The sequence below is a fragment of the Octopus sinensis genome, linkage group LG23 (genome assembly GCF_006345805.1).
Source record: "Octopus sinensis linkage group LG23, ASM634580v1, whole genome shotgun sequence".
Taxonomy (NCBI): domain Eukaryota; kingdom Metazoa; phylum Mollusca; class Cephalopoda; order Octopoda; family Octopodidae; genus Octopus; species Octopus sinensis.
Genome location: NC_043019.1, coordinates 9,895,402 through 9,911,327, shown reverse-complemented (window position 1 = coordinate 9,911,327; position 15,926 = coordinate 9,895,402). Strand labels below are relative to the sequence as shown.

The 15,926-nt window shown below is 37.7% G+C and overlaps 1 protein-coding gene across 1 annotated transcript in view; it reads left to right on the top strand.

Moving 5' to 3' along the window:
- The window catches only part of LOC115223673 (electroneutral sodium bicarbonate exchanger 1-like), a 125,395-nt gene that overhangs the window by 56,079 nt on the left and 53,390 nt on the right, over window positions 1-15,926 (top strand). Inside the window, exons 7-9 of the mRNA XM_036512625.1 lie at window positions 1,602-1,766; window positions 4,208-4,320; window positions 12,896-13,141. Of these exons, the coding sequence (XP_036368518.1) occupies window positions 1,602-1,766; window positions 4,208-4,320; window positions 12,896-13,141 (524 nt within the window). The remainder of the gene's footprint in view (window positions 1-1,601; window positions 1,767-4,207; window positions 4,321-12,895; window positions 13,142-15,926) is intronic.

The window sequence follows — 15,926 nt, the reverse complement described above, 5'->3', positions numbered from 1 at the left end:
ATTAGAACCTAAGACAAAATTAAAGAAGTCACAAAAGTGACAGAAGGTACTGACTAGTACTGCTTTACCCTCCTTTCTCAGTCATTAAGGCAGTGCTTTTGTGGCTTTTTAAAGTTGTTTAACTCTTATTTTTAGCAAATGCGGTGCTAGTCAATACCCTCTGTCACTTTTGTGACCTCTATAAAGACATGTATTTATTTTGGTGACTAATTCAACAACTATCCTTTCACCATAAAATGTATGACCTTTCTTAAGTATATAAAACCATCTTCTAATCCTGCCATGGTCAAGTTTTGCCTTTCGCTATTTACAGTTCAGCAAAATGAAGTGCTAATTTAGGGCAGTGGACTGGAAGAGTTCCAGACATATGGTGTTTGTTGTTCTGAGTTCAAATCTCACTGTGGCTAACCTGTCCCTATAGAAGAGACTGGAACCCTGCTATGAACACACTTGAAATTAACCATAGATAGTATTAGTTATCCATGATATTCAATATGCAGAGAGTAGATTACACCTGAAGATAACCATTATCAGTGATTATCATTAGAGAGTTGTGGACAGGAGTTTTGGTAGAATGGTTTTCTACTGTTGTTTTTTTTTCATTATTTAAGCCCAGGTAAACTAATCAAATAAACCTGTAATCAAATGAATTCTGGCTATGATCAACTTTTGTTGGGGTTATCTAATACTATACATCACCCAATGTATCTTCTCTTTTTTAAGACAGTGGGGTTTGATAAGGAGTATCTAGCGGTTATTTTTAGCAGATCTAACGACTGTATAGAGATCTGTTCTATTGGTTGTGCAGTGTTTTGTCTTCTGACTTCAAGTCCCAGTGCAGTTGACTTTACTTTTCATCATCTTGATTTGCTAAATTAAATATTAATCCAAGTACAAGGGTCAATTTAATTGAATGAACTTTACTAGCTTTCAAATTCCTAGCCTTGCACCTACATTAGAAATTATTATTAAGAGATCTCACAGAAGGCAACTTTACCTGTCGTTCTTCTGGGGCCAAATAAAGTACCAGTCTACAGCAGTAGATTGCTAGATACATTATATCATTATATGGAATATCGTTTAAAAAGGAGATCCCAAAGGATTAATGGGTTTTTTAATATTTTTTCTCATCAAAATGGGTCATGGTAGCAAAAGGTTTGCAAGTGTTTGTCTCACTGACTTTTTTAGTCCATGTCTTTCCCCAGACTTCTCTTTTTTTTTTCTTTCTGGTAGTCAGTCCTCTCTGTCCCACTCTCTACCAGACTCAATGTTTTCTCATCCTACCCTCTCTTTCTCTTTGTAGATCAAATCATCTTTCCTCTGCTATTGCTCCCTAGCTCTTCTTTTTTTCCACTACCTTATTTTATCTCTTTTTTCTCATCAGATATAGGCTAGTCTCCTCTCTGTCAGTCAGTCTCTTTGTCATTCTCTCTTATTCTGTCATTCTTTTTTCCTCTCTCTTCCTCTTTTCTTTTTCTTCCTCAATATTCTCTATATTCCCACCTCGTTCATCTTAAAATTATATTCTAACTGTTACCCCTCCACCTGTGTACTGTAATCCCTATTCTTAATGAAACATTTTTCTCAACTATATTCTTTAGATCAAGTTATCACTACTTGGCAGCAACATTCTGGCATGACAAAAAGCAATGAGAGAGAGAGAGCACGAGATGTACTACTAAAGCAACACAAACACCTGTATGCCAAGAGACGTTACAAAGCCAACCTTGAGAAACTTCGCTCTGTTCGGAGTCTTTATGACTTGCGTTTGTATTATTTTTATTATCATTTTTATTGTTGTTGTTAATGACAGCAAGCTGGCTGAATCATTAGCACACTGGGCCAAACATTTAGCAGCATTTTGTTCGTGTTTACATTCTGACTTCAAATTCTGCCAAGGTTGACTTTGTCTTTCATCCTTTCGGGGTCAAAAAATTAAGTACCAGTGAAACACTGGGGTCAATGTAATCAATTAGTCCCCTCTCCCAAATCACAATTTTCCCAGATTTTATACCTATGTGCCTCACCTGTGAGGACCCTGGCTGAAACACCTCTCCACCTTACCTGCATACATCAACACATCTCCATTGAAGCATCTCTACAATCTCAATAGACCTACTTTTCAATGTGCCTTCATTGACAGCACCAACTCTCTCTCTATTTTTTTTTTTTTGCATTGTCCTTAACATCTTGGGCCTTTGTGACCTACAAAATAGATAGTTATTGTTATTATAGTATTTAGTCAGTGTTCAGACACTGATAAACTGTGGAGCTGCCATCAAGCAGCTGTTAGTGTGTGCATGTGACTGTATTTTGGCAAGGAGGAACAGGCAGTTTTTCTTTGCTTAATGTTTTTGGCATGAAGGGTTGTGTAGCAGACAAGTTTGAAATAATAAGACAGGAGTCTATCGCTCCAACTAAACTCTCATTCATTCTTGTATCATCTGAAGTTAAAAGCATACAAGGTGAGATAATTTCAACTCTAAAACAAATGGAATGAAGGGGGAAAAATTTGCAAAAAGGCCCAAATAGGGGGATTAATCATTAGATGCTGTTTGAATGATATACTCAAGTGGTAATAAGTTCCCAGAGCACAAGCTGGCTGCAGCCTTGGAATATCCTTATTCTCACCTCCCCATATTTTCCGAGTTCCTTTTGTTTTTTGTGTTATATATTTGATCCATTCTTAATTTATTGTATATGTACACCCCAATATATTTGCTTGTAATTATATTGTATAAAAAATATTGTAAGTATGAGATACCTGTGACCAATAAAGAAAGGATTATATTTCAACAGTCAATGAAACTGAACCCGTTAAGTACTGGATTTGATTTCATTAGTCCCCGCTCCCTTAAAATGTGTAGTCTTGATCTAAGTTATGAATTACAATTAAAGACAGTGGATGGGTAGAATTTCTAGTGTGTTGAACAAAATGCTGTACTATATTTAGTTATAGTCTTTTCTTTTTTGGAGGTCAATCTCATTATGTTGTTTGATTTTGCATTTCATCTTTCTAGCTTCTATAAAATAAGTACCAGATTGACCCTTGTATTTTTAGCTCCTAACTGACTTCAACACCAAGGCAACTACTAACTGGTAATCAGGAATTTCTTGGAGATGCCCTACACAACCTCTCATTCTGCTAGAAATAGCAGCATTGCACACTCTTCTTCTGTTGATTGGCTTTTGTCAAGCAAAATAATGGATGCTTAAATACTGCCTTGTGACACTATTGTCTTTCAAAGTTAGAAATGCTGGCAATCTTAGTTCTTCACAGGAATATTGTTGATATTATGGTTTACATGTTCATCCACCCTTAAAGCATGAGCAACATTAAGATCCATTCAGGATTCTTGGCTGTAGTCACTTGCACAAAAAAGCTAGGAATGTGTCAGAATTGGTCAATTACTTCATTTCCAGAACTTGACTAGTACTTTATTTTCTCAGTCTATGAAAGATGAAATGTAAAGTTAACCCAGGCAAGATTTGAACTTTGAACTCTCAATGTAAAAATCTGAAACCAAGTAATGATTATTTTTGCCCAATACCATACAGTCTCAAAATAAAATAAACAAACACAAAAATGTATGATAACATTGGTTAATGTAGTTGTGAGTGGTCACAGGGGAAATGCCTTTGACCATCAATAGTTTTGTTCATTCAGCACTGATCAACATCATCATCAATTAACGTCTGTTTTCCATGCTGGCATTGGTTGGACGTTTTGACTGAGGTCTGGAGAGCCAGCGGCTGCACCGGGCTCCAATCTGGTCTGGCAGGGTTTCTACAGCTGGATGCCCTTCCTAACACCAACCACTCCAAGAGTGTAGTGGGTGTTTTTTACGTGCCACCAGCACAGGAGCCAGTCAGCGGGTACTGGCATCAGTCACGATTGATTGGTGCTTTTTACATGCCCCTGGCACTGGAGCCAGTAAGGTAGGCCCAGCAACGAACATGCTTGGATGGTGCTTTTTTACGTGCCACCGGCACAAGAGCCTATTAGGGGGTACTATCATCGGTCACAATTGGTTGATGCTTTTTACGTGCTACCAGCACAGGTGCCAGTCAAGCAGACCTGGCATTGACAATGTTTAGATGGTTCTTTTTATGTGCCATTGGCATGAGAGCCAGTCAGGGGGCACCGGCCCCCAACTTCTTTTTCCTTTTTTTAATTGTAGTTATTTAAATGACTATTTTGTTGCAGATCATTCTCATGTGGAATCCAAAAGTTTGGATAATTTAAAGTCTGTGAGCAGCAACCAGAGTTTAGACAGTGGGGTGACCAGTGGAGAATCTGGTGAATTACATCCAAACAAAGTAAGAACCATTATTCCCATTTATCTAGAAAGATAACTAGTATCTGAAAGGGGGTGGGGATTATCTCTCTTAGTTTTAGCTCCTTCTGTATAGCAAATGGAGATGAAGTCTGAGGAAAGGAGTATTCTGTTGTTTAATTCTGGATCTGCAGAAGGTGTGTCAGTATTGACCATCTTGTAGTTTTATATATCTAAAACTATATTACTCAATGTGTCCTCCACCGCTTTCTCTTTTTTAAGACATTAAGATGTAGTTTGAGTGGGGTGGCTGTTGCTTTTAGCAAGTCAAATGACCCTGTACATATTACTCTTGTTATCTGTGCCTGTAAAATTCATTCAGATCTGTTTGCGTGCCATGAGGAAATAAGAAGGTCGACATTTCGTTAAAACTTTTTAGTTACTCACTTGATACAATGCACTATTTGGATGAATGGAGTATGGCAGTGTGGGTTTGTAGTAGCAGAAAGGGAGTAGCGGGCTGTGTGAATTGTAGATTGAGGCATTCACTTTGAGATTAGAATGCAATCATAATTTTGTAATATTGATTTGTTCAAGAAAGATTTACTAGGCTGAAGAAAAAGTTTGTGCACTGAGTTAAAATAAAGATATTTTATGCAATAATTTATTCAAAAACATCAACTATTCAAAACATAGCGCAGAAACTTTTTCATCAGCCTGATATTTTCTGTACAGAAGAAATATGTAAGAATTAACACTTCCTTCTCCAAGCCTAGATTCGAAACCGAATCCAAGAATTCTTGGTCGTCCAAACCACAATGATCAACAGGCGCGAAAAAAGGTTTTCTTTGTCCTGTCAAAAATTGATTGATCATCTCCCTTTGACCTGCGATCTCATCATGTCAGGTGAAGTTCAACTGGACAGGTGCTGACCTATTTAGGTACAAACTCTGCTGCAGTATGTCTGTCTTTCTAGCTGCCACAAATATTATAAAACCGTGGTGAAACAAGAGAGGCGGGCAGACAGACGAGATAGTCCAGCTACAGAATGTTTTGGCAGAGACCGAGAGAAATGTTTCGAAATGCTACGATCAACTACTGTTTCAAATGATTAACGCACACATGCACACACACAAACATATTCATTCCTAATATGACTTCCACGATATACTCTGTATTTCTAGCAACTTGTATCAGTTGCCTACATTTTGTATGTAGTGTACCTATAACGAATCAAACCCTGTAAATAAATTCTTTTCAATTATGAATCGGTTTACATATTTGTTTACATACACACTTAACCTCTACAAATATATCTAATGGCAAATAATCTGATTTATTAGAAATTATTCTACTAATCTTATTGAAGCCACACATTTTCAAAACGTTCTTGAACTCTAATACAAAGTGAAAGTACCTTAACATTTTCAATAAAATTGACTTGAATAGTTAGAAAAGCAAAATATCCCCAAATAAGAGAAAGGCCCTAAAAACTTTCAGAAATAGTTAAAATGGTATGATATTACATTCAAATATCTTCTAGTTGCTATTTTTGCTTTGTTTTCAAAGTTGTTTTAGAAATATGAATTTTCTATTTTACTGCCGTTTACTGTCAGTGTGTAATTAAGTTCAGTTTGGCACCATGTGCTTTTGGTTTCACTTTATGAATGCTTTTGGTTGGTGTCTTCTACTACAGCTATGAATTAATCTAATACTTGGTGAGTGAAACTGGTTGGCAGAAACTGAAGAAGCCTGTCATATATGTACATGCATTGTATGAGTTTTTAAGTATTGGTGTGACTGAATTCATATTTTCCCTACATCTTTACATGTATTAACTGACTGTAGACTAAAGCCTCACTACTCGTGCAGTGTTTGTTTGCTTGCCCAAGCTTCTTGATGTCTTCACCATGTTGCGTGATCTTTGTGAACAAAAGCTTCACTGTTAATACAAATAATGTCATTTGTTTCCAGTTCTCCACATAATCATGTCCAGGCTGTTCCTTGTCCTATAGACTGGGGGATCATTTCTTTGCATGGAAATAACTTAGGATTGATGTCAAGAAGAACACCTAACCATAGAAAACTTAGCACCAAAGGAGTCTCATCTGACTCATGCAAACATGAAAAAGTAATGATTAAACAGATAATGATGATTTACGACCAACAAATACAGTAATATCTACTGGATAATCAAGGATTTCTCAAGGAGAATTATACATATGGCTGTGAAGATGTTCTGTCCCACTTGGGGATCATCAATTGTAGCTGTTAGGTGTCATTGACCCAGGACCGTTGCATGACTTTTAGAGGCCCCCTGCAACTTTTTGTTTCAAGGCCCTATCTCTTCAACCAAAGTTCATAATCTACACACCTTTTATTCATAACTACATTTTACTTTATTCTATCTGAAGTTCAATATTTCTCGTTAACCTAAAGAATATCTTTAAAAGTACAAGTTAAATTTATTTGGAGCTGAAACTATCATATAATTTCATGTTTAGGAAGGCCAACATTTAATACGGTTGAATATTTATTCAATGGACTCACAAATATCAGAAGACAAGCATTTCAAAATGACAACTGTGGAGTATAGTTGTCTCAGCTTTTGTATACAAAAAAGTTTATTCAAGAACATTAAAATACAAAAACTCTTCAGTCCAAAACAAAAGCAAGCTATTTCAAATTATATATTTTTGAAAAATAGACATGAATGTTCTCAAAGACTTGAAAACAGTCGAAAAAGCCTTTTTTTAATTCTATGTTTCACTGTTAGCTGTTGCAATATTTCGATTGGACAGACAATTCTACAATTCAAACTGTAAAGTCAAAATACCAAAGATGCAAAATATGAGGAATTTCTTACCTTTCTCTGAAATCACAAATTCAAGGAGAAACTAGTACTTTGCAAAGTAAAATACATCGATCACAAACTAGTTGCCACTAAAGAATTGAGATGCTTGGTGACAGTGAGCAAACAATATCTGTACATAGATAGATACATACACACACGCAAACTTCTGTGTGTGTGTGTGTGTGTGTGTGTGTGTGCACAAGCATTGTTTTGGTACAGAAAGAATTATGTTTTTATTGCCTTGGGAGGTCAAAGGCCACTGTTCTGGATACAAAGTGACCAGCTTTTCAACAACATCAAATAACAGCACCAAATAAATATCATCATCATCATCATCATCGTTTAACATCCACTTTCCATGCTGGCATGGGTTAGACGGTTTGACTGAGGGCTTGTGAGCCAGAAAGCTGCACCAGACTCCAATTTGATCTGGCAATGTTTCTACAGCTGGATGCCCTTCCTAATACTATCCACTTTGAGAGTGTAGTGGGTGCTTTTTACATGCCACTGGCACAGGACCAGACAGCTGGTACTGGCATCAACCACACTGGAATGGTGCTTTTCATGTGCCCCCAGCACGGGACCAGTCAGGAGGCTCTAGCATCAACCATGTGTGAATGGTGCTTTTTACGTGCCACCAGCACAGGTGCTAATTAGGCGGTACTGTCATCAGCCATGACAATGACTTCACTTTCCTCAACAGATCTTTGCAAGCGCAGTTTATTGCCCAATGATTGAAGGGTACTCTTAAATGGGCTGGTTATGCTGCACTTGCACAGGCTACGGTTACAGTCTCACTTGGCTTGCTAGGTCTTCTCAAGCACAGTATATCTCTAAAGGTCTCGGTCATTTGTCATCGCTTCGATGAGGTCCAACTTGCAAAGGTCATGCTTCAACAGCTCGTCCAAGGTCTTCCTGGGTCTACCTCTTCCACAGCTTCCCTCTACTGCTAGGGTGTGACACTTTTCCACACAGCTGTCCTCGTCTATGCGCAACACATGACCATACCAGTGCAGTCATCTGATGCTTCTTATGTCCAACTTTTCTCTCTCAGGGCATTTACATTCTGTCATGTATGCACACTGATATTACACATCTATTAGAGCAGAGAGAGAGAGAGAAAAAAAAATGAAAAGAGAAAGAGTGTGAGACAGAGAGACTTAGAAATGCATGTGTGTGCTTGGTACACGTCTATCTATCTATCTATTGACCCGAGTTGGCCAAAGCCTTGTGAATGGATTTGGTAGATGGAAACAGAAGAAAAGCTAGTTGTATATATATGTGTGTGTGTGTAAAAAGCTAGTTGTATATATGTGTGTATGTATAAAGGAATGAACGTGTACATATGCTTGTGTGTGTACGTTTGTATGTATCTATAAGTATACATCCCCAGCTTTCATCACCATTACTTCTTTTTCTTGTCTTTTTTATTGAAGTTGTTCTTATTTTCATTGGTTTGGATTTCTTTCATTTCTCTTTTATCTCCCGAGGGAATTCGTCAACAAACTTTTTTATTTACTTTTTTCATTTCTTTTAAATTTATTTATGGTGCACCCTGGTATTTTTCCTCGTCTGGCTTGAAATTTTCAGTTAACATCTTAACCAAAGTAAATAGATGGCTCATCTATGTACTTTGATCTTAACATTGGGCCCCTCAATCTCAGAGGCCCCTTGCGACCACAGGGGTTGCAGGGGCTTGACGACAGCCCTGTGTTTACCACTTGTAGTTGAGCTGAATAGCTAAATGTGAGGAAGTGTCTCTGACTGCTAATGTTGTGAGCTGGCTATTAGCTGTTAGGTGCTGGCTGTTATTTCTAGCGTCAGAGGTCAACAGTTGTGCATAGAAGAAAACTATGAAACCTGTTGAGACTTTTACAAGCAAACTTTATTTCTGGTTGAGAGAGTTGAATGTTATTGTGGTTAGTGTAATTGAAATATTATAATGACAAATGCTGAGAGGGTTTGGGTATTATTATAATTGAAATGGTATTAGAAAAGTTTTTCTGCTCGTTGTCATGTTTCTGCCGGATTGTTTATAATGATGATATTAGCTAGGTTCAGCTGCTGCCTGTGTCTGTTTGCCATGTCATCTACTGGTTGTCTCTGCTTCAAACCAAGGCTCTCTGACTGCTGGTGGTCACATGTGTTCATTTTATACCGATCAAGAGGCTCAGCAAAAAAAGTGCCAAAGTTGATATTAGTCACTGGAGCTCTGTTCCACATAAAGTCATGATTGACCAGATCGGGATTGACCATAGTCATTGATCAGGCAAGCAACATTCCAGCAAAGCATGATATTTAGGTAACTGCTGAATATTCTCACTACATACAAATTACTGCTAATCCTACAAAAATGCTGTGTCAACACTGACAGATGGTTACACATCAACCTTTTTGCCCCAGATCCCCAAAATATTAAAACTTATTGCATGAAACTTATCTCCATAGTGTCTTATCTGTTCTTTAGTTTTTTGAGAGAAAATTTTAAAATAATTTTTCCATTCTCATACAAGAATGATAGCCCTTTGATTTTGATATTTGACAATGCATTCCAGTTATGTTTCAATATGATCATCAGTCGGATGCTTTTCCTAAGATTAATTGTTGCGAATAAATTGTTAAGTTCCATGGGAAGTTGAATATCTAATGTTTCTGACTGAACCCACCTTCAGCTGAGAGGAGGGAAATTAAAGTAAAACAGCAACATTTTACGAGCTCAATGCTTAAGAAACAAGCTTCAAGTGATGAGAAACACAAGACAATGTGAATTTCATATAAGTAATAGGTGGGAGAGACAGGAGGAAGAAGAAATGAAAAGAGGAAGAGAAGCAGGTGAGGGTGAATTGGAGGGAAAAATGGAGGTGAGAGGGTGGTTGGACGATAAGAAAAGGATTACTGAACAAAGAGGTGTAAAATCAGAAAGAAAACCATTTATTTAAACCTGACAGTGTCATGGTACCATATGAAATATTGTTCTTCTTGTTTCCTTGAATACAAAAATCCATGGTGTGTGGAGATGCTACACACCAGTAAGTGAGTAATGGAATGGCTTGTTGTGTTGAAGTGGGTGGTGACAGGTTGGCCTGATATACACAATGTGTCATACACAGTATGCTCTTGAAAGTCATTGGCAAGGTGATGGCCTGTTTCTACCATTGAAAAGTACTCTACCAAGTGTGCAGATGATGCAATATATGAGGCTAGAAGATGCACAACAGAACTTTTGTGTAACATTGTACTGTGACATAGGCCCCGTGATAATTGTAATGTTATTAATATAGGGGGCAGATGCTGCTTTACTGGTAAGAACATTTGCTTGGTTACGTGTGGTTGGAAGCTATGGAATTTCTAAGTAAGACTCTATCCTTTTTTAAAGGTGAGGTGAGATAGTGCAGGACAAATTGGAGCAGTTGTGGGATTAGAAAGTTGGGTTTGGAAGTTGTGGATGAATTTGTGTTTCAGAGGAGGGATAGACCAAAGTTACTCTTGATTGAGGAAGAAAGTATGTGCTCAGCCCCTGTGCTGGTGACATGTGAAAAGCACCATTCGAGCATGATTGTTGCCAGCATCGCCTTACTGGCACATGCGCTGGTGGCACATTAACAACAACATTCAGAGCATGGTTGTTGCCAGTGCTGCTGGACTGGATTCCATGCAGGTAGCGCATAAAAACACCTTTTGACCATGAGCGTGGTCATTGCCAGAATTGCCTGACTGGCCCTTGTACCAGTGGCATGTAAAAAGCACCCACTACACTCTTGGAGTGGTTGGCATTAGGAAGGGCATCCAGCTGTAGAAACTTTGCCAGTCCAAATTGAGCCTGGTGCAGCCTCTGGCTCACCAGTCCTCAGTTAAACCGTCCAACGCATGCCAACAGGGAAAGTGGACGTTAAACGATGATGATGATGAAGTTAATGCTGCATAATCAGCAGATTTAGTGAGTTTGTGGGTTTAGCAGAAAAGTAGTGAAAATAGGAATGGAAGTCAACAGTTTTTTAGTGGATGAAGATGGACAGGTGGATATTATTGATAGTGATGGAGATTTCAAGAAAAAACTGAGGTGTCAGATATGGTAGAGGTAACTTCTAAGCTGGGCTACAAAGAGTTAATGAAAGTGATGAACATATCAAGCTGATGTTTTCTTAGTATCAACACAGTTGTCAATATAGTGACTGCACAGCCCTAAGGTGGGTACCATTAATTGGGTGATGATTTACTTTTCAATGTAGCCTACAAAAAATAATTAGAGCTGGTTCTCAACAACATTGATTTGTTTGTAAAATACTTCAGATAAAGAAAAGAAATTAAGGGTTAGGATGAGCTCAGCTAAGCAGAAGAGTGCTGTATGTATTGCTTTTCTCAAATAATACAATTGCCAATGCAGATAACCACCATTTGCTTGGATTTTATTTTATCTGAGAAATTGTTAGTCTTTGGAGGAAAGACGTGTGTCACAACTCTCTTTTTTACTCGCAAGCATATAAGTCAGTATATCATTTTGGGTTCATCCCCCTGTACATTGGTACCTTACCCAAGTGTTTTCAGGCTCAACTTTTATGAACAAAAATGTCTTGAGGGTAAATCTGATAGATGGAATCTGTGTAGAAGCCCATGAGAAAACCATTCTTGTTCAGAAGTGGTATACTTAATCCTTGACCTGTTTTTAACAATGATCTGACTGTTGAGTACCTTAAGCAGAGTATATTCTGCTGCAAGCATATAAGCCAGGTATCTGATCTAAGGATAGCTTCTTTCCCTGCCCGCTTCCAGCTTCAGTTGACTTGAAAAAGATTAAACATTGCTACCTTCCTTCTATTGCTTAGGTTATTAAAAAAACAACAAAAGATAAGACCTATATCTTTAATTATGGAAAATTAATAATAATATAACTAATATATAATCCTTTTGATTCCAATCTGCTTGGAACTACCTCTGATTCTATTATGTAAAACCTCGCATTTTAAAATACTCATCTCTAAATGAAAATATTCCATCGTAATTTTATGTGAGAAACTTTCTTTATTGTTTCAAACACCAACTTAATAATAACAAGCATACTGTGTTTACTTGAGTACTATACATTCTTGAATATAATGTTCTCCCGCACACCAACACTTTTTATATTAAAAAAATCAATAATATATTTTATCTTTTCTCTTTTCACACTCAAGTTTAATGCCATCCTACTATATTGCTCCTGATATTTTGTATAAAAATTTTAGGCATTATGTATTAGTAAATTTAGTAAATAGTTATTTTATTAAATCTTTATAGTTTTCAAAATTCAAAGAAAGGGATAATGTACATATTCAAAAAATGAGCATATAAATTAAATGACTCATTAATTATTGCCAATAAAACATCTTAATTGTTTGAAATGCAAAACCTATAAATTTATAAACCCTTATTGTCTCCAAACAGAAGAAAGCTTGTTAAATATCAGTGCTACTTTTGGCTTTTGTGTTTTTACCTAATGTCAGCATGGGTTAGATAGATAATAAGTACACCTTTTTGTCAATATTGTTAGTTTGTAATTAAATATCTGGAGTTTAATTAATGTCCTTTGACCTATGCTAAATTTTTCCTGTTGTTTTCATAATGAGTCTCTCCTTGCATTCATTCATATAAATTCATCCTTAATAGCATGGTCATCTTTTCCCCACATACATTGGCCAATACATTTTGATGTTCAATTAAACTCCCAGCACTGTTTTTAGAAACAGATTGTAATGATGTTCATACTGTTTTCATCTTCAAATTTTAGGGAAACCTACATTTTATGCGAAAGATTCCTAAAGATGCTGAAGTTGCCAATATGATGGTTGGAGAACTAGAATCCCTTTCTAAGCAATATTTAGCTTTTGTCAGGCTCCATAAATCCCGGATTATTGGAGAATTGACAGAGGTTACACTACCAACCAAATTTCTTTTTATCTTGCTGTCTCCAGTTGGACATAAGCATGAAGTGCAAGAAATTGGAAGAAGTATGTCCACAATGATGGTCGATGAGGTACTCTTTTCAAATTTTTCTGGTATTATGATGTGTGTGTGTGTGTGTGTGTGTGTGTGTAGCTGAAACTTCTCAAGTTACAGTTTTAATAGTTACGTGTTTCTGCTTTTTATGAAGCTTCTGTTTATTATTTCACATATAATCTGTTTATCTACTTATCTATTATATAATGTAATTAAGAAAACACATTCATCATCATCATCATCATCGTTTAACGTCCGCTTTCCATGATTTTGACTGAGGGCTGGCGAGCCAGACTACTGCACCAGGCTCCAATCTTGATCTGGCAGAGTTTCTACAGCTGGAGGCCCTTCCTAACACCAACCACTCCGAGAGTGTAGTGGGTGCTTTTTACGTGCCACCGGCACGGGAGCCAGTCAGGTGGCACTGGCAACGACCTCGCTCGAATCTTTTTACACGTACCACTGGTACAGGTGCCAGTGAAGCGACGTTGATAATGATCATGCTCAAATGGTACCCTTTTACGTGCCACGGGTATGGAAGAAATTTTAAATTAAAAGAATTTCGCATATGGTTTTAAAAAATATCTTATTTTTACTTAGTATTTGAACTTGAATTAGTCCAGACACTCTCTGTGACTTTCATCACCTGATCGAACAACTTGATACTTCTGTAATTATTTCTATCTAAGCTGTCTCCTTTACCTTCGTAGCAGTTGACTATGGTGCTGCTAAACCAGTCATTGGTTATGATTCCTTTGTGTACCACCTGATTAACTATACAGACGACTTGGCCTTACATACACCACCAGATATTTTAAACATCTCAGCAATGCTTCCTGATGGGCCAACTATGAGGGTGTAGAAGGTGTAGTCCTGGGAGACACAGAGATTAGGATGCCTTAGAAATAATTAACAAAGGTATCAAATTGTTGAATCAGGTGATGAAAGTCACAGAGAGGGTCAAGAGTCAGTCTAGATGAGATGCAGTTTGGTTTTGTGCCAGGGAGAAGCACCACTGATGCTATTTTTCTGGTAAGACAGCTGCAGGAGAAATACATAGCCAAAGATAAACCTCGGTCCTTGGCTTTTGTTGACATGGAGAAAGCCTTTGACAGGGTCCCCCGATCCCTTATCTGATGATCAATGTAGAAACTAGGGATAGATGAGTGGCAATATACCATGCTTGTGTAGACCTGTCAAGCCAAGTGAGATTGTAGTCGTGGCCAATGGCAGCGTCACATCAATGGCACTCATGCCAGTGGCACATAAAAGCACCCACTACAGTCTTGGAGTGGTTGGTGTTAGGAAGAACATCCAGCCATAGACACCTTGCCAAATTAGATTGGGACCTGGTGCAGCTCCCCGGCTTAACAATTTTCAGTAAAAATGTCCAACCCATACCAGTATGGAAAGCAGACATTAAATGATGATGATGAGTCATATTAGACTGATAATGGTTTTTGTAGATTTCCTACTCTATTTCCACAAATACATTATGATCACATTTCAAACTTTTGGCTCAGTCACTCAACGATGCTTTAAATACCTACCATGCATAAAGTTTATCTGCTACAAGAAGCAAAATTATTAATTAAGGATGGGCTGAAAAGATCATAGACTAACCATGAAGGAGTGATGCTAGAGCTGTGAAATCTTGCATACATTAATTTCAATCCTTCTTATCAATTGCTGCATTGTTTCTTTTCAGGAAAATTGACATTTGACTGTTTAAAGAAGACTTCACAAATAACTAGTCGCAACTTTTGTTGAAAATAGATAAAATTTTGCATCAAGGTATCAAGTACCTGCAGAAAAAAAATTGCGTTTAGCCCTCAACTACATTTATACTGGCATGCTTGCTACATTAGATGATGAGACTCTAGCTTTATCAACAATGCAAAAGTGGGCAACTGAATTTAGGTGAGGAAGGGCAAGTGAGTCTTGAAGGTGAATCAACATTTGGATGTCCTGCAACTGCCACCACCAAGGAAAACATTGACTGTGTTCACTATATGCTGATAGATGACAGATGATTGACTATAAATCAAATAGCTAATGCTATTAACATATTCCATGAAAGAGCTGAAAATATTCTGTACAATGAACTTGGCATAACAAAGGTTTCTGCTTGGTGGGTGCCACATCTTCTAACACCTACTCAAAAGTGCCCCAGGTTGATCAGACCACAAGAAAATCTAACATACTTTGAGACAGATCCAGCTGGTCTCCTTGAACATTTCCTAAGCTAGTATGAGTATTGGGTTCATCACTTTGAGCCAGAGATAATGAGACAATTCATGCAGTGGAAACACCTCTCGTCACCTTCCCTAAAGAAGGCCAAGATCATTTCATCTGCAAGGAAGCTGATGGCCTCAGTTTTTTGGGATGTAAAATGCATTGTGTTTGACTATCTTCAAAAGAGTCAAACCATCAATGGAGAATACAATGCCAACTTGCTGAGGCAGTTATGAAAAGCTGTCGAAACCAAACACCCAGGAACATTGACAGAAGGGGTCTTGTTTCATTGGGACAAGGCTCCAGCCCAGTAGTCCTTGCTTTCAATGGCTGCTGTGCATGATTTGACTTTGAAGTGGTTGATCAACTACCCTATTCTCCACATTTCACTCCATCTTCAGCCAATGTTGTAGCTGAATCTTGTGGTCCTGCTTGTAATTTACGGTCAGGTTCTGATCCCATATGTAAATTATAGTCACATCCTACTACTCTGGCTTCATCATTACATCGTACCACTCCACCTTCATCACATTCATCATCATGTACTACCACTCGAGCTTCATCATGTCCTACCACTCCAGTACTGT